At 55.4% G+C, this 18035-nt stretch overlaps 1 protein-coding gene across 4 annotated transcripts in view; it reads right to left on the reverse strand.

The window, feature by feature from the left end:
* Positions 1–18035, reverse strand: part of SEZ6 (seizure related 6 homolog) — a 58368-nt gene that overhangs the window by 14248 nt on the left and 26085 nt on the right. For all 4 annotated transcript variants that reach the window (XM_063656092.1, XM_063656091.1, XM_054458765.2 and 1 more), the window contains exons 3-4: positions 17325–17458; positions 3640–3835 (exon numbers count right to left, since the gene is read on the reverse strand). In XM_063656092.1, the coding sequence (XP_063512162.1) occupies positions 3640–3835; positions 17325–17458 (330 nt within the window). The remainder of the gene's footprint in view (positions 1–3639; positions 3836–17324; positions 17459–18035) is intronic.

Raw genomic sequence — 18035 nt, forward strand, 5'->3', positions numbered from 1 at the left:
GCGACAGAGTGAGACTCCACGTCCCAAAAAATAAAATAGATAAATAAAATAAAATAAAATAAAAGTGAAGATCCGGCTGGGCGCAGTGGCTCACATGTGTAATCCCAGCACTTTGAGAGGCCGAAGCAGGTGGATCACAAAATCGGGAGTTCAAGACCAGCTAACATGGTAAAACCCCATCTCTACTAAAAATACAAAAAAAAAAAAAAAAAACCAAAATGATCTGGGCATGGTGGCACGCGCCTGTAGTCCCAGTTACTTGGGAGGCTGAGGCAGGAGAATCGCTTGAACTTGGGAGGCAGAGGTTGCAGTGAGTGGAGATTGCGCTACTGCACTCCAGCCTGGGTGACAGAGCGAGACTCTCAAAAAAAAAAGTGAAGATCCTGGCTTGCGTCTAAGAGGTGAGAGCAAAGGCCTGGAGGGGTCAAGGAGAGGCTGAGAGGCTTGTGCTACAGAGCCTGATAACCCTTGGGGTGGTAGGAAAAGTGAGGACTGTCTAGACTGAAGAACTTGGGTCTTGGGGTAGGGGGCAGCCCCACTGATGGTATCAGGTAAATTGGGAGGAGAGGTCCATGCAAGGCCTCTGTTCCTGGGTGCCTTTGTGTGAATAGAAAAATGGGCTCTCTTTCTTCCCCCCATTAAAAAGAAAAAGAAAAAGAGGCTGTCTCTGGGCAGACCAGGGTCCAGAAATTTGAGTTTTATGACTTTCACCTGTCCTGTTACTATGTCTGTGAAAGTGGGAGGAGAACTGCCCCTCTTCTGTCTCTCGCGGGGCTCTGGAGAGAATGGTCAGTAAGTGGCTAGTTGTGCTTGGCAGGCAGTACAGGGCAGTGCTTAGCAGGTGGGCTCTGGGTCAGACTGCCTGGGTTTGAATGCAGACTTCTTCCCTATGTGCTGTGCCACCATGGGCAAGTTACCTAAATTCTCTGTGCCTCAGTTGCCTCATTTATCCACCCATTTTCAGTATTACATCCAAGGTTGTGGAGGTTAAGTGAGAAAACATATGTGCAGTTCCTGAACAAATGCCTAAGACATCAGCCTGCTGTTATTGTTTGTAATCTTGATTAATAATAGCACCTCACATCTGCATGTACTTTCCAGATTCTAAAATGCCTTCACACTCTTCTTTCTTGATGTCTACAATATGCTTGGGAGAAAGGCAGGCAAGGTAGGGGCTATTAGCCCATTTTCAGATGAGGAGAACAGGTTCAGAGAGACCCTGTGCCCTCATCACACAGCAAGGAAGTACTAGACCAGGAACTTGAAGCTCCTGGGCTCTGAAGCCTTCTTGCTTTCCACCACCACCCCACCTGCTTCCCCATTTGAAGTAGAAACTTGGGTTCAGGGGTCGGAGAAATCTGAGAGTAACAGACAAGCCTGCTCTGGGTGGTTGTCCAGGGCAGCCACTCACAGTGACCTGGGGAGAGATCTCAGGCCAGGATAGGACAGGGAAAGGGGTGTGGGGCACCACGCCCAGAGTGGAGGAGGTTAAGAGGTTAACTGATGCCTATGGGGTCTAGACCATGAGCCAGGCTCAGGCCCAGCATTTCCCCTTACATCTTCCCCTTTGAGTTCTTATCACCACTCTAGTAAGGGAGGGCCCTCGTTTCACAGATGAGGAAACTGGGCTGGAATGGGGTGGAACTGGGCTGGAACTGTAGGAGGCTGGGGGCAGACAATGAAGCCCCCAGACTCCATAGTAGTTAAAGTATCACTTCCCAGGATGAGCTTCCTCCTGTTGCCATGACAACCGTTCCCGGGGAGCCTGCATCGCTGCAATCTGTTGAGTTATTTTCTCACTGGAGTCTGTTTCTGGAGCCAAGTCCAGTGCCAGGAATGCTGAGGATGGAGGAGGGGGGATGTCTGTCAGGGCCGTCTGCCTCCCCCACCCTGCCTGAGGCTGTGGGAGGGGAGTTGGAACTTGGTCCTGCGATAAGGCCCTTGTGAGGGCTCATCCTTGTGACCTCCAACATCAGCCTGGACAGCTCCAGCACAGGTGTGGGTACTAGGCCCCTCATCCCCTCTTCTGGCACCCTCTTTCTCTAGCCCACGGAGATTCGCGTGTGAGCACACGCTCCTCCTGTTCCCATCTCTGGGATCAGGGCTAATTACAGCCTATAATTAGGGGAATTACACTCATTAAGGCAAGAGCTGATCATTGACAAAAACTGGGCTGACGAGGGAGGGCTTCTGGGAGCTGAGAAGGAGGCAGGACCAGGCCAGCTCTTCCAGCCCTTCCTTGGAGGTTGCTCCCCCTTGCTGGGCCTCCAGCTCACTGCCATTCAGCCACCTTTGTCTGGCCCGACAGAGAGGAGGTCCGGAGTTTTGTGCAAAGGAATTTGCAGCAAGAGAGAAGGTTATCATGGCATGAAATTATGCCTGCTGCCAGGGAGGATTGATGAGCCATTAGGGAGGCTAGCTGGGCCGCCCAGACATTTCACCCTTGCCTCAGCTGGCCCCTTGCCTCTGCCAAGCCACTCTGCAGTCCCATCCACTTCCAGGCTCCCTGCTGCTATGCCAGACTGCTCCCTTAGTTTGGGTGGAGGGGTGAGGGTGGGGTGAGTGCTCCTTAGGTGGGGTTCCAAGCAGCCCCATCTCCAGAGTGCTGGCTCTTCTGCCCGGCTATTGTCCCCTGCAGGGCCGCAGAAGTGGTCCATGACAATGCAAGACAATCCCTTGATTGTTCACACCAATTATTTCCCTATTAGTTCTCCCTAGTCTCAACTAGTTAACCCATGCAAAGGATCAAGCTGACTTTGTGCTCAGAGAGGGGGATGGGTAGGAGGGACACAGCTGAGAGAGCGGCAAAGTCCTGAGCCCATTTTCCTCCCTTTCCCATCCTGCCATTCATGTAATACTGGTTTCCTTAATGAAGCATGTGCTAAGCACTTGACATGTACCATTTTGCTTAATCCTAACCATGACTTTGTGGGGTAGGTGTTTTGGTTTCATATTACAGCAGAAGGGTCAGAGAGGTCAAATGACCTGTCCAAGGTCAACAGCCAGTGAGGAGATTCAAACACAGATCTGCCCATTGCCTGAGTCTGTGATTTTTTTCATTACATCATGCTGCTCCCTTATTTCCAGAGGTGTTCTGAGCTGATTGGGGCATGGGCCAGGTCAAGGTGGGTGAGGCAGTTCAGGAAGGGCAGTCTGGCAGCTAAGACCTCCAGATGGTCATTGTCAGATCCCTTTGACCTTCACCCTCTTGCATTCGGGCTTCTATTGTTATTGCCTGTTTAAGTGTCTGCCTCCTCCTGAGAAAGAAAGAACTTGAGGACAAGGACCTTGGTGCATCCTGACATTGCCAGTGTCCAACACAAGCCTGGCAAAGAGCAGGTGCCTAGGAAAATTTGCTGAATGAATGAATGAGGGACAACGGGCACACCTAGAGGCTACCTGATCCTGAGTCAAGACCAGCTCTCTGCAGGGTGGTGGGTGGAAGAGAGAAGATCCTGGAGGTTTCAGATACGCGATACTTACCTCCAATTGTCCAGAGCTTCACTGGACATTCGTGCTATGTGTCACTAGCCCCTCTCTGCTCCTTCCCTCTAGGATGTAATTGCACAGCGACCCCCCTCCCCAGCAAGGAGGGCAGTGAGTCTGGGCTGGTTCCGCCTTCAACTACCCAGGCCTTACCTTGGTAATGGAAATGGAAGGTGCCAGGGCCAGCCGGTGGTGGGAGGCTCTGGAACCTCAGGGCCACTTGGTGGGTGGGGCTGCGGATGACTTGGCCCCGCAGCAGGAAAGACTGGTTGGCCAGGGGCAGTGGGTCAGGCCCCCCCAGGCCTTCCACAGTCACTGTCTCCCCTTCCCGGAGGCTGATATTCTGGACCTGTCGGTGGAGTAGAAAAGCAAAGTAGTCAGACTTCTTCCTGCTGCCTGGATCCTGCCGCCCTCAGGATCCTGCAGGCCCTGGGTAGATCAATCCTCAATGCTCCTTGAGCATCGGAGCCCCCAGGCCCTGAGCTGGGCACTTCAGCAGTGCAGGAGTTGCTCATCTCAGTGTGAGACAGGACCAGAAGTTCAGAGATTAAGTAAATTATCCAAGGTCACATAGAGATTCTTAGCAGAACTGGGGTTTGTAAACACATCTTTCTGTCTCCAAGCTTTTCAGATACACCAACTGCTTCCTGTCCTTCCCCTCCCTGGGCTCTGTTTTCTCATCTGTAAAGTAGGGATGGGGTAGGTGTATTGAACCAGATGGTGTCCGAGGCCCTGGTCAGCAGTATGAGGTCTTAAATATCAGATCCATGTGCCCAGCTTCCCTTGGACATCCCTGTTGGATGCTTCACACCCAGCCTGCTTCACGCTAGGTGACTGTCTTCCCCCAGCCAGCAGTTCCCCTGGGAATGATCTCGCTATCTCCCTGGGTGTCCAAATCAGAAACTGGCATCTTGCCTCCTCCCTCATACCTAGTCAGTCATTCAGTCCTGTCAACTGGATCTCAAATCTGTTCATTACTCTTCATCCCCACTGCCATTCCCCAGCCTATCGCCGTTGCTGTGCACCTAGATCACTGCAGCAGCCTCCTGGCCAGTCGTCCTGCCTGTAGGGCTTAACCCACTCCTCCCTCTACAGCAGTATTTTCTGAACTATAGCCAGCTAACAGTCTTAGATCTGTTGCTGATCATGGTGCTTCCTTGTTTAAGTCCTCCAGTGGCTCCCCATTGAGTCCGTGAAGGCGATAATATGTAGTCCGAACTCTTTGCTTAGCCCTCAAGGCCCTGCCCAACTTGGCCCCTGCTAACTGTCAGCTGGGCCTTACACCACGCCCCTCCGCATGTCAATCGTGATTCTCTCTTTTTTCTGAGCCTCTTTCTCCGATCCTTTCCCCTGGCTGTCACAGTCTCCTCTGCTACCACGCTGATCTTCAGGCCCTCAGTCCCTTGAGCGTCTTTCTGGGCTCCATGCCTCCATTCAGGCAAACAAGGATTAGACAAGGACGGACTCTGCCCAGAGGGAAATTAGCAGCATGGCTTGATAGAAGGAACACTGGATTGATTGGGAGCCCAGAGATCTGGGACCTCATCCTAACCATGTGATCTTGGACAAATATGCTGCTATTTGAACTTAGTTTCCTCATTTTATAAAACGAACTAGTGGAGTTCTCTGCTGCTTAAAATGTGGTTCCTGGACCAGCAGCATCAGCCTCACCTGGGAACTTGTAAGAAATGCAGAATCTTGGCGCTGTGGCTCACGCCTGTAATTCCAGCACTTTGGGAGGCCCAGACGGGTGGATCACCTGAGGTCAGGATTTCAAGACCAGCCTGACCAACATGGAGAAACCCCGTCTCTACTAAAAATACAAAAATTAGCCGGGCATGGTGGCGCATGCCTGTAATCCCAGCTACTCAAGCGGCTGAGGCAGGAGAATCGCTTGAACCTGGGAGGCGGAGGTTGCGGTGAGCCGAGATCGCGCCATTGCACTCCAGCCTGGACAAAAAAGCGAAACTCCATTTCAAAAAAAAAAAAAAAAAAAAGAAATACAGAATCTCAGACCCCACCTCAGACCCACTAAAGCATACTCTGCATTTTAATAGGATCCTCGGGCAACTCAAAAGCACTGATCTACATGGGCTCAAGGTTCCTACCATGTTGCTCTGAAGCAGGGTTTCAAGGGTTGACCACCTGGGATGGTTAGGTGGTATCAGTAAGTCACCAAATCCTTCCCAGTCTTATTTCCCAAATACTCCAATGGGTTCCTCCTCTCTATCCTTTTGTTACTGTCCTGGCCCTAATTACCTCCTGCCCATTATTTTTCACTTGAGAATGGCTTTCTGTCTGTCTCACACTTCCCATCCCCAACTCATGTCCTGCTGATTTCAGATTGCCCAGAGGACAAGGTCCAAACTGCCCAGCTCACATTTGGTGCCAGTGTCTCTGCGGCCCTCATTAATGTGCACTGCAGCCGCAGACCACCCCTCACTTCTGCCCCCTGGGCATCCACATATGGTACTCTGAGGGGGCAATGCCTTCCCTTCTTCCTCTCCTGGCGAAGCTGGTCATCTTTTCAGATCTTAGGGCCGCATCCTCTGCCTCCCAGGCTAGGCCAGGCAGTCCTTCTGTTTCAGACTCTCCCCACTGGCCCCTGCCTATCTTGCTGGTAAAGCCCAGGGTGGCATGTTGGCTCACAGTGCCCCCTTCACTGGCCAGTCTCAACAAAGACGTGTGGAAAGAGTAAATGTGTGGGCTGCTGGAGGGACATTCCCCATCAGATACTTGTGAGCTGAGAAGCATAGAGGATGCTGAGCCCAGCCAGGTCCAAGGAGATGGCTGCTGCGAGGCTCAGGGCCCCTCAGACTGGGTGCTGAGAAGAGATGTGCCCTGGGGACTCCAGAAGGGGCAGCTGCGCAGGGAGAGGTCCCTACCCCTGCCTGAGAGGAAAGACCTGGTGGGTCTTTGGGCTGAAGAGAAGGCTCAAGGCAGGGTGCTGGAGGCCGAGGCGTCTCCTCTCTGTGAGAAACTCCCCACCCAGGCACGTTTGGGCGGAGGCTGCCTGACCATCTGCTGGGGACATTCCTCAGGGAATTCCTGCAGCAGGCGGAGGCTGGATGAGGTCCCTTCAAACTTGGAGATTCTGTGATTCTAGAGTTGGGAAAACAAGACTCACACACGTGGAATCTGTAATTATCGAGAGATGCCAGGCAGCATATAATTCTGCCTTAAGTGGCACTGAATGCAGGCAGCAGGAATCCTCGGGGGGAGAGCGAAGGGCTCAGAGGCTCAGGGAAAGCGCCTGAAGCAGGTGGGTCTCAGAGTGCCTTGAAGAGAGGAGCACTGGGAGAAGGAGGAAGGGAGGATGCTCACTGCAGGGAAATTACCACGAAAGCAAAGGCAGAGAAGTGTTACTAGAAATTAATTTGTATTTTCTTCCTAGTTCCTCATATACCTCTGGCTTGACCTCTAGCTTCTTGTTCCTGATCTTGCTGCTTTGGGACCAGAGAGAAGCTGCAGCAACAGAGTAACAACAATTGCCATCATAGAGTGTGTCAAGCCTTGTACTAGGTGCTTTTCATCCTCACCACGATTCTATAAGATAGGTGGTAAAATACCCACAAGTAACAGAGGCTCAGAGAGGCTAAGGAACTTGCAAAAGGTCACATAGGGGTTAGGCAGTCTTGCCTTGCTGAGACAAGGCAGCTCCCTATCCTCCCAACTTCTTCATGGGGGCATCTTCTGTAGAAATAACATCTAGACATCTTTATTCCCAAGCTCCAGCCCCCCCAGGTTTAGCAAGGAGGTGGGTCTTGGCTTGGCCTGGCTTTTTTAAGATGTTGGGATTTGAGTTCCCACCAGCCACCCTTGCTCCTAGCAGTCTGTAAAGCTGGGAAAACTGAGACTGAGAACTCTGGCCCCCTCTGGTCCAGGGGAGGCATGGCCCTTTCAAGCTGGCCTGGCTCCCAGCACAGTCAAGTGGTGAGGGTTGGGATGAGAGTGTGGAATGAAGTGGCTCCTATCCAGAAGGCTCCCTGTTCTCAACCAGAGGCTGTCTGTGCAGCTCTGGTCCCCTGGGTTTCAAGCACCCTCTTGCGGGTCTGCTGCAGTGGCTGGAATGTAATTTGTCACTTGTTTGAGGGCCAGGCTGACAGAGGCCAGACAGGGCTGGGTGTCAGACAGGAGGGGTGATGAAGTCTTGATGCAATTTGCAGGCATCTGTAGAGCCTGGGAGACAGATTGAAATGTCAGCTCTATTCTTGAGGGCTGTCTTCCATACCCATAGCCAGTGACAGGAGGGGACCTGGGGGCCAGGCAGGGGGAAGACAGAAGCAGAGGGAGCTGAGGACAATTACTCCAGGACCCTGGGCTGTCTAACACTGCCCTGCTTCCAGCAGACCATGGGGTCAGCTCAAGGAAGAAATATAGCCACTTTGAGAGGCTGGCCCTTTCCAGGATGGGAGGTGGGAAGGATTCAGGTTGTCTTCTGCCAACCTCTAACTCAGCAGCCTCATCTGGCCTGTCTGTCCCCATAGAAGCTGTCAGTCAGGCCTCCAGCACGTGTCCTAATGGCGTAACCCACAGGTGAGATGGCACTACAGTTTTTGTACTCATTTGCACCAGTACAACCCGGCCTAGGCAGATGAGCTCAAAGATGACTCTTGTGTGCGATCCCCACCCCCAGATGCTGGCTACAGGTCTCCTAGGCTCTCTTGGTCACCATCACCTATGTATACTCAGACACAGGCCCACTTACACGCACACAGGCCCACTTACACGCACACAGCCTCCTCAAATGTGTCCTGGCACGTGCATGCCCTCACACACCTGTGCTCCCTCACAGCAACCATAGGATAATCACAACTTTCCCATAAGAACCTTCACAGTGCCCTCTCCCTCTCCCTCTCCCTCTCCCTCTCCCTCTCCCCTTTCTTCGGTCTGCCTCTCCTTCTTTTTTCGGTCTCCCACTGTTATCGAAGCTGGACTGTACTGCCATGATCTCGGCTCGCTGCAACCTCCCCGCCTCGGGCTCCTGTGACTCTCCTGCCTCGGCCTGCCGAGTGCCTGGGATTGCAGGCGCGCGCCGCCACGCCTGAATGGTTGTATTTTTGGTGGAGACGGGGTTTCGCCGTGTTGACCGGGCTGGTCTCCAGCTCCTGGCCTCGAGTGATCTGCCTGCCTCGGCCTCCCGAGATGCTGGGATTGCAGACGGAGTCTCGCTAACTCAATGCTCAATGGTGCTCAGGCTGGAGTGCAGTGGTGTGATCTCGGCTCGCTGCAACCTCCACATACCAGCCTCCTGCCTTGGCCTCTTAAAGTGCTAAGATTACAGCCTCTGCCCCGCCGCCACCCCGTCTAGGAAGTGAGGAGCATCTCTGCCTGGCTGCCCGTCGTCTGGGATGTGAGGAGCCCCTCTGCCCGGCCGCCCTATCTGGGAAGTGAGGGGCGCCTCTGCCCGGCCGCCCATCGTCTGGGATGTGAGGAGCGCCTCTGCCCGGCTGCCACCCCGTCTGGGAGGAAGTGAGGAGCGCCTCTGCCCGGCTGCCCCGTCTGGGAGATGAGGAGCACCTCTGCCCGGCCGCCCCGTCTGGGAGGTGAGGAGCGCCTCTGCCTGGCCGCCACCCCGTCTGGGAGGAAGTGAGGAGCGCCTCTGCCCGGTTGCCCCATCTGGGAAGTGAGGAGCGCCTCTGCCTGGCCGCCACCCCATCTGGGAAGTGAGGAGCGCCTCTGCCCGGCTGCCACCCCATATGGGAAGTGAGGAGCGCCTCTGCCCAGCCGCCCCTTCTGGGAGGTGAGGAGCGCCTCTGCCCAGCCGCCCCTTCTGGGAGGTGAGGAGTGCCTCTGCCCGGCCGCCCCGTCTGGGAGGTGAGGAGCGCCTCTGCCTGGCCGCCACCCCGTCTGGGAGGAAGTGAGGAGCACCTCTGCCCAGGTGCCCCATCTGGGAAGTGAGGAGCGCCTCTGCCCGGCTGCCACCCCCTATGGGAAGTGAGGAGCGCCTCTGCCCAGCCGCCCACTCTGGGAAGTGAGGAGCGCCTCTGCCCGGCCGCCCACTCTGGGAAGTGAGGAGCGCCTCTGCCCGGCCGCCCACTCTGGGAGGTGAGGAGTGCCTCTGCCCGGCCGCCCCGTCTGGGAGGTGAGGAGCGCCTCTGCCTGGCCGCCACCCCGTCTGGGAGGAAGTGAGGAGGACCTCTGCCCAGCTGCCCCATCTGGGAAGTGAGGAGCGCCTCTGCCCGGCTGCCACCCCCTATGGGAAGTGAGGAGCGCCTCTGCCCGGCTGCCCACTCTGGGAAGTGAGGAGTGCCTCTGCCCGGCCGCCCACTCTGGGAGGTGGGGAGCGCCTCTGCCTGGCCACTCCGTCTGGGAAGGGAGGAGCGCCTCTGCCCGGCCGCCCCGTCTGGGAGGTGAGGAGCGCCTCTGCCCGGCCGCCACCCCGTCTGGGAGGAAGTGAGGAGCACCTCTGCCCGGCCGCCCCGTCTGGGAAGTGAGGAGCGCCTCTGCCTGGCCGCCACCCCGTCTGGGAGGAAGTGAGGAGCGCCTCTGCCCGGCTGCCCCATCTGGGAAGTGAGGAGCGCCTCTGCCTGGCCGCCACCCCATATGGGAAGTGAGGAGCGCCTCAGCCTGACCACTCCGTCTGGGAGGTGAGGAGCGCCTCTGCCCAGCCGCCCCGTCTGGGAGGTGAGGAGTGCCTCTGCCCGGCCATCACCCCGTCTGGGAGGAAGTGAGGAGCACCTCTGCCCGGCCGCCCCGTCTGGGAGATGAGGAGCACCTCTGCCCGGCCTCCCCGTCTGGGAGATGAGGAGCACCTCTGCCCGGCCGCCCCGTCTGGGAGATGAGGAGCACCTCTGCCCGGCCGCCCCGTCTGGGAGATGAGGAGCACCTCTGCCCGGCCGCCCCGTCTGGGAGGTGAGGAGCGCCTCTGCCTGGCCGCCACCCCGTCTGGGAGGAAGTGAGGAGCGCCTCTGCCTGGCTGCCCCATCTGGGAAGTGAGGAGCGCCTCTGCCCGGCCGCCACCCCATATGGGAAGTGAGGAGCGCCTCTGCCTGGCCACTCCGTCTGGGAGGTGAGGAGCACCTCTGCCCGGCCGCCCCGTCTGGGAGGTGAGGAGTGCCTCTGCCCGGCTGCCACCCCGTCTGGGAGGAAGTGAGGAGCACCTCTGCCCGGCCGCCCCCTCTGGGAAGTGAGGAGCGCCTCTGCCTGGCCGCCACCCCGTCTGGGAGGAAGACGTGAGGAGCGCCTCTGCCCGGCCGCCCAGTCTGGGAAGTGAGGAGCGCCTCTGCCCGGTCGCCCCGTCTGGGAAGTGAGGAGCGCCTCTGCCCGGCCGCCCTGTCTGGGAGGTGAGGAGCGCCTCTGCCTGGCCGCCACCCCGTCTGGGAGGAAGTGAGGAGCGTCTCTGCCCGGCCGCCCCGTCTGGGAAGTGAGGAGCGCCTCTGCCCGGCCGCCCGGTCTGGGAAGTGAGGAGCGCCTCTGCTGGGCCGCCCCGTCTGGGAAGTGAGGAGCGCCTCTGCCCGGCCGCCCCGTCTGGGAGGTGAGGAGCGCCTCTGCCCGGCTGCCACCCGGTCTGGGAGGAAGTGAGGAGCGCCTCTGCCCGGGCGGCCCCGTCTGGGAAGCGAGGAGCGCCTCTGCCCGGGCGGCCCCGTCTGGGAAGCGAGGAGCACCTCTGCCCGGGCGGCCCCATTGGGGAAGTGAGGAGCGCCTCTGCCCGGCCGCCCCGTCTGGGAGGAGAGGAGCGCCTCTGCCCGGGCGGCCCCATCTGGGAAGCGAGGAGCGCCTCTGCCCGGCCGCCCTGTCTGGGAGGTGAGGAGCGCCTCTGCCCGGCTGCCCTGTCTGGGAGGTGTACCCAACAGCTCCGAAGAGACAGCGACCATCGGGAGCGGGCCATGAGGACGATGGCGATTTTGTTGAAAAGAAGGGGGGGAAGTGTGGGGAAAGGAAGGAGAGATCAGATTGTTGCTGTGTCTGTGTAGAAAGGGGTGGGCATAGGAGACTCCATTTTGTTCTGACTAGGAGAAATTCTTCTGCCTTGGGATGCTGTTGATCTATGGCCTTTCCCCCAGCCCCATGCTCTCTGAAACATATGCTGTGTCAACTCAGGGTTAAATGGATTAAGGGCGGTGCAAGATGTGCTTTGTTAAACAGATGCTTGAAGGCAGCATGCTCTTTAAGAGTCATCACCACTCCCTAATCTCAAGTACCCAGGGGCACAAACACTGCAGAAGGCCGCAGGGACCTCTGCCTAGGAAAACCAGAGACCTTTGTTCATGTGTTTATCTCCTGACCTTCTCTCCACTATTATCCTATGACCCTGCCACATCCCCCTCTCCGAGAAACACCCAAGAATGATCAATAAATACTTCATAAATTAAAAAAAAAAAAAAAAAAAAAAAAGAAATCTAAACACCAGATACAATGTGTAGAAGAATTTGAATCCTAACTCGAACAAACCGACTGCGAAAAAGCTAATTTCTAGACATTAAGGAAATTAAAATATAAACTCTGAATAAAGAATACTTACTAATTTTGTTAAGCATGATACTGTATAGTGGTTATATAAGAAAATATCCTTATTTTTTACAGATTTGTACTGAAATACTGAAGTGCTAAAATTATGATATCTGGAATTTGCTTTAAAATATTTCAATAAGGAAAATATAAATACAGCAAAATAAAAAAAAAAAAAAAAAAAAAAAAGAACCTTCACAGTTTTCACATCCATTATCTCTTCAGCTCTCATAAAGCCTCAATAAGGGAGGCAGGGCAGGCTGTTTTCCTGCACTTGATAAAGATAAGGGAATCTTGTAATCAGGGAAGTTGAGAGATCCTCTTTGGTCACACAGTGAATCCAAGACAAAGCCAGGACTCGAGGCCAGGACTCATGATTCCTGGTCCAGTGCCCCGTCTTGTGTGCCTGGCAACCCCAGGCCCTCCCCAGAACTGGGAGAATTCCAAGTGGATGTCCTCCAGAATCAGGCAGGGCTTATTCGGAAAGGGCATCTGGGGCAGATCCTGACAGGTACCGGTCTCCGCCTGAGTCTCCCACTTTGGATTTGCCTTGTGCCACGGACAGGCCTATCTCCTGGGCCAAGGGAAGAACAGGGGCTTTTGAGTCTTGGATTGAATCCCGGCTCCATCACTGATCAGTTGAGGGGCCTTAGGCAAGTCATATGACCTCTCCGAGCCCCAGTTTTGCCTGGGAAATGGGGATAGTTTACCTACTTCATGGGTTTGTAAGGATTTGGTTAGATCCTGCCAGTAAGGGTTTTAGCACAGAGGGGCACAGCGCTAGCAGTCATCTTTCCATTTAATGGGGAGATGTGGGCCACACCCTGGTAAAACCTTGGCATTTGCAGCAGAAATGATAGCTGGCTATGAACTTACTTTACCCTCAGGTCTGCCAGGGTTCTGCCTGGGAGGCATTGTACCTTGGAGCCACCCTCTGCCTGGCCCAGGCTCTGCAGCTGCCAGGAAGCAAGCAGCAGAGCCAAGAACCTGAGGTGCCCCTGCTCAGTCAGGCCTATGAGGGAGCTTGCTGACCCCAGAGAAGGAGCCACACTCAAAGGGACCGGCTAGGAGGAGCCTGGTGCATCATCTGGTTCAATCTCCCTTTATAGAGAGGTAAACTGAGGCACAGAGGCCAGGGGTTTAGCTCAGTCACGGAGAGGTGGGCTGCAGAGCCAACACTGAAACCCCAGTCTTACAAGACAGCCTCTGTGCCCTTCTGAATTGGCACTTATCCAGAAAACCTTATGGTGTAAGATCTGTTTTAGGGATGAGGAGAGTGGCCAAAATCCATGGGGCTAGACCTGCCTGCACCCTGTCATCCCTCTTGGATAAGCCTGCCTAGAGCCAGGAAATATAAAGTTGTCCAGAAATTCCACCCAACTGACCCCCTACCCCATGCCCACATCAGGCCTGGTCCTGACACGGCTTAGAAGGGCAGGGTATTCTGGCTGTCAAACTGTCAGCTGGCCTGGCATAGGCGAGCTGTGTGCCAACAGAGCCACCTGGGGCACGAGGGCAGAGACTGTGGGCAGCTGTGCCCAGGCTCCAGATGGTACAGAGAGCAGCCAAGCCAAGATGGAGGCTGACAGTGGGAAGGCTCTTGGAATGCCAAGTGCAGAGAGAGGCAGGCACCAGGCCCAGAAAGGCCTGGAGCCCTCAGGGGGAGACTGACTGCCTGGGGAGGGGCTGGGACCCACATGGGCCATGAAGCTCATTCCCATCCATCCTGAAGCGGCTTCTCTGGACCTCTCAAGAAAGAGCCTAGCCCAATGCCTGATCCCCAGATGAACCAGGCAAGCCTCCTTGGATCACAGAGGGCCTGACCTGGCCTCCTCCCTGTGGATGGCTCAGACCTTCAGCCTCAGAGGGCATCAATAACTGCAGCACCATCAGAGGAGGTGGGAGGCAGGAGATGAAGCAGGTTATGAGAGGCTGTGGTCCAAGCCATGGAGAGTAGGGCTTTTAGGATTCTGGTACCCCTGAGGCTGGTCCTCCAAAAAAAAGGGAATTGAGAGGGTCTTGCTCAAAGCCCCGGACTTTAGGCAAGGGCTGTGGTCTCATGCTAGGGTCCCAGCATGGTGTCCGGCTGCTTTGCTTTGTGGGTCCCTAAGACCGTCCTCTCCCCCATGGCTCCCGTCACTCTTCTTGCCCAGACTTTGTCCCACCTATCTGCCCTGAGTGATCCCAGTGAATTCATAGAGGGGCAGGTAGAGAATTCTCCATGATGGAGGGAAGCCATAGGCCGTCCCTTCTCCCCAAGCCTGAGGAGCCATGGGGAACTCTGTAGGCCTTCCAGCTGCCCACCCATCCCGCCCCCAGTGTCCAGCATGGCCCAACACAACTGTCAGCCTGGGCAGAAGGACGCTGCTCTTGGGCTGAGCCTCCGGCAGGAGTGTGATCCGGAAGCCCTTACCCTTACCCTTACCCTTACCCTCTGCCCCTACACAACAAAGCCACCTTTCCAAAACAGCCAGGACAGCCTTCAAGGGCCAGGTCTGCCGCACCTGCTGCTGCCCAGGCCAGACTTGGCTGCTGGCTTCTCATCCTATATGTCTCAGGCCAGGTGTCATCACCTCCAGGAAGCCTTCCCTGACCCCCAGGCTGGTGGAGTGTGCCCGTCCTGTGCTTCCCATCCCCATCCCTGCCAGCACTGGGCATTCCGTGGCCATTGTTTATGATTTCTGTCTTCCCTACTAATCATGAAGGTCTGTGTCCCCAGTGCCCAGCGCAGAGCATGGCACATAGCAAATTTTCAATGTATGCTTGTGGAACAAATCCACTCAACAAAACTAATTAGTTAGTAATTAACTGACCGACTTTTGGCAAATCCCTTTTCTTGCCTGGGCCTCAGTTTTTCCAACTCTCCAGTGGTTATTGTTGGGTAGTGTCAGAAATTCTTCAGGTCCCAAGTGGCCTGGGTGGGAGTGGAGATTGCCAGAACTGGCCCTGGAAGAAGAACCTTAAATCCTGCTTAGTTCTGGCTGATTCTTTCTCTTGCTCCTTCCCCAAATTGGGTGCTGACCCCGCTCTGGCCACCCTGTGCCCGCCTCCCCTCCATGACTTCAGACTATCTCAGGCCATCCGGGCCGACAGTGTCCCCAAGGACCCTGCCCCCATGGTACCGAGGTGGAGGGTGGGGCCAGCATCTGCCACATTTCCTGACAGCAATCCAGGGCTGTGGCAGGTCTTCGTCTCAAGGTTGCCTGGTAACAGCTTTTGCATTCTGATAAGAGAAAAAAAATGTGGCAGCACCAGACAACAGACACGGGGCTTATGTGAGGGGGTGGGCATCCAGCATGGGGCTTGTGCCTGGGCCAGAGAGGGGGCAGGCAGAGCCAGCATCTTGCTCCATTGTGGAGGGTACCAGGGCTGGGCTCAGCCTTGTCCAGCGGGCTTCAGTAGGGGTGGTAGGCTTGGGGGGCAGACAGAGCCTCCCAGGCCTGCAGGGGGGCACTCAGCCTGGCACCTGCCCCCTCCCACCCCCTTTCTCACACCTGCAGCTGGTGCCTTCCACCCAGTGAGCTACAGCCGGTGCCACCTCTCATTAGGTGATGATTTTACATTAATTACCTTAATTAAGCAGTGCTGAGTGCTAATGGCTTGAGGTGGGGTGGCTGTTCCTAATTACCCTCCCAGTCAGCCCAGAGTGAGGGGCACAGGGCTTGGCAGAGTAGGAGGAAACAGTTGTAGGAAGAAGGGGAGGGGCCCAACAGGGGTAGGAGAGGGTCCCCCTGACAGGGTCTGATTCAGAGACCTGGACCTGACATCCCTAGAGGGGAGGGGTGGAGGCACTTCCCCAGGATAGGTCTAGACGGCTCCAGGCCCCAATCCAGGGACATGCAGGAATTGGAATGGGCGGGAAGCAGAACAGAAGGCAGGGAGCAGGGAGCAGGACACACTTCTCAGCACCCTGCCAGATTCCCTCAACCGGGCTGAATGCCTCTCTTGCCCACCCCTGGCCAGTCTCCAAGATTCAAGTCAAATGTCACCACATCCCTTCCTTCCTCCATTCCTTTGTCCTATCATTCAGTCAGAGCATGAAGTACCCATTCTGGGCTCTGCACTACAAGGCACCCCTTAAGGAGCTCACAGTCTAGCTGGGGAGGTGGACAGCTGTAAACAGTTGGATGGAAGGCAGACTGCTAAGAGCTAAGATGGGGGATGCCCCAGGCTTTGGGAATCTGAGGGAATTCCCAGAGAGGGTGATGCCAGGGCCGAGTCCTAAGGGAAGGCATCATGGGATGACTCTTCCAGGCAGAGGGACCAGCATGTGCAGTTGGGACTTGGGAAAGAAGGTTTGGCCCATTCAGTTAGCTGCAAGCTTTTTAGTGCAAAGTGGGGGTAAAGAACAAGGGACGAAGTGTCTAGGGGTGGACCCAGAGAGACTGACCTTGATTCAGGAGCCCTTAGAGAGGTGTAGGGGGCAGGATTGATTTGAGAAAAATGACTGCAGTGGAGGTGGAGATGGGTAGAGTAGGGAGCAAGTGTGGACGGAGTGACCAGTGAGGCAGCTACTGCATCATCAGGGGAGGGAAGGTAGGGTCTAAACCATGTGTGGTTGTGGGGATGGAGGGAGAGAAGCAGAGAGATTTACAGGGGAGTATCATGGTGACAGAATTTGGGGATGAATTGATGGGACTGGGGGAAGAGGGACAGGGAAGGGCTAAGGTGACCCCATGTTGCACATCAAGGGACACCATCCATATTGCACTGTGGTGGTTCTGCTCCAGGTTTCTGACCTGGACAGGAGTGGCTTTGGGGGAACAAAAGGAAGATTTGGGTTTGTGGAGGTTGAGGAGCCTATGGGACATCTGTGAGGACCTGTAGCCTCAGACCTTGGGATTAAGAGAAAGTCTTAATCCTAACGGAGGGATGAGATAACCCACGGAGGCTGGGGACAGGAGGCTGGGCTGTAGATTTGACTTTCCTATCAGCTGATCACCTCTCTGATGGTGTGGTCAGGTCTGTCTTCCCCCACCTCTGCATCCCAGAAGCCAGCACAGAACCTGACCCAGAGGAACTGCTCAGAGAGGATTTGCTGAATGAATGAATGAATGAATGAAGCTCCATGACTCTTTCAGGCCCAACGAGGCAGCCCTGTGTTCTCTGCTTAGGCCATAGATTCAGATGTAGGGTTTATACTCACCCAATCCCCTGCCCATCCAAGGCTAGAGCCCCCTCCCACAGCCCCTCTTGGCCTAGGCCATTGCCAAGCACACAGGACAGAATCCAACCATGTTTTAGGCCCATCTCCCAGCCCTGGCCTTAGGCGACGCCCCACAATTGATGCCCCTAATCATCCCCACATCCTCTCATAGCATGTGCCTCTCTGAAGAAAGAGAATACACCCGCCCCAACTTTGCCCTTGCCAGATCCAGATCACTCACCTTGATTTCCACGCCATAGCCAGGGTAGACAGAGATGTAGAAGAAGCAGTCCAGGCCAACATCAGTGGGGGAGCTGAGGTCTGTAGGGGAGTCCAGAGAGCCCTCTGGGCCTGAGAAATTCCAGCTACAAGGGCCTGGGAGGCAGGAGGAGACACAAAGCTAGTGCCAGCTCTGGTGAAGTGGTCCAACTAAGGCTGAACTGTGTGTGTGTGCGTGTGTGTGTGTGTGTGGTGAAGACCACCTCTTGTGATGTCTAGTCTTCTGTTGAAGGAAGGGGACCACCTTTCATTAGGCACCTACCATGTGCGATCTTTTTTTTTTTTTTTTTTTTTTTGTATTTTTAGTAGAGACGGGGTTTCACCATGTTGGCCAGGATGGTCTCTATCTCCTGACCTCGTGATCCGCCTGCCTCAGCCTCCCAAAGTGCTGGGATTACAGGCATGAGCCACTGCGCCCGGCCCCCTAACATGTGCAATCTTATCTCAGTTTTCGCTGTAGCTCAATGAGGTTTGTTTTCTTTTTTCTTTTCTTTTTTTTTTTTTGAGACGGAGTTTCACTCTTGTTGCCCAGGCTGGAGTGCAATGGCGTGATCTCAGCTCACTGCAACCTCTGCCTCCTGGGTTCAAGCTGTTCTCCTGCTCAGCTTCCCGAGTAGCTAGGATTACAGGTGTACACCACCATGCCTGGCTAATTTTTTTTTTTTGAGACAGA

This window comes from Pongo pygmaeus, chromosome 19 (genome assembly GCF_028885625.2).
Source record: "Pongo pygmaeus isolate AG05252 chromosome 19, NHGRI_mPonPyg2-v2.0_pri, whole genome shotgun sequence".
NCBI classification, from domain to species: Eukaryota; Metazoa; Chordata; class Mammalia; order Primates; family Hominidae; genus Pongo; species Pongo pygmaeus.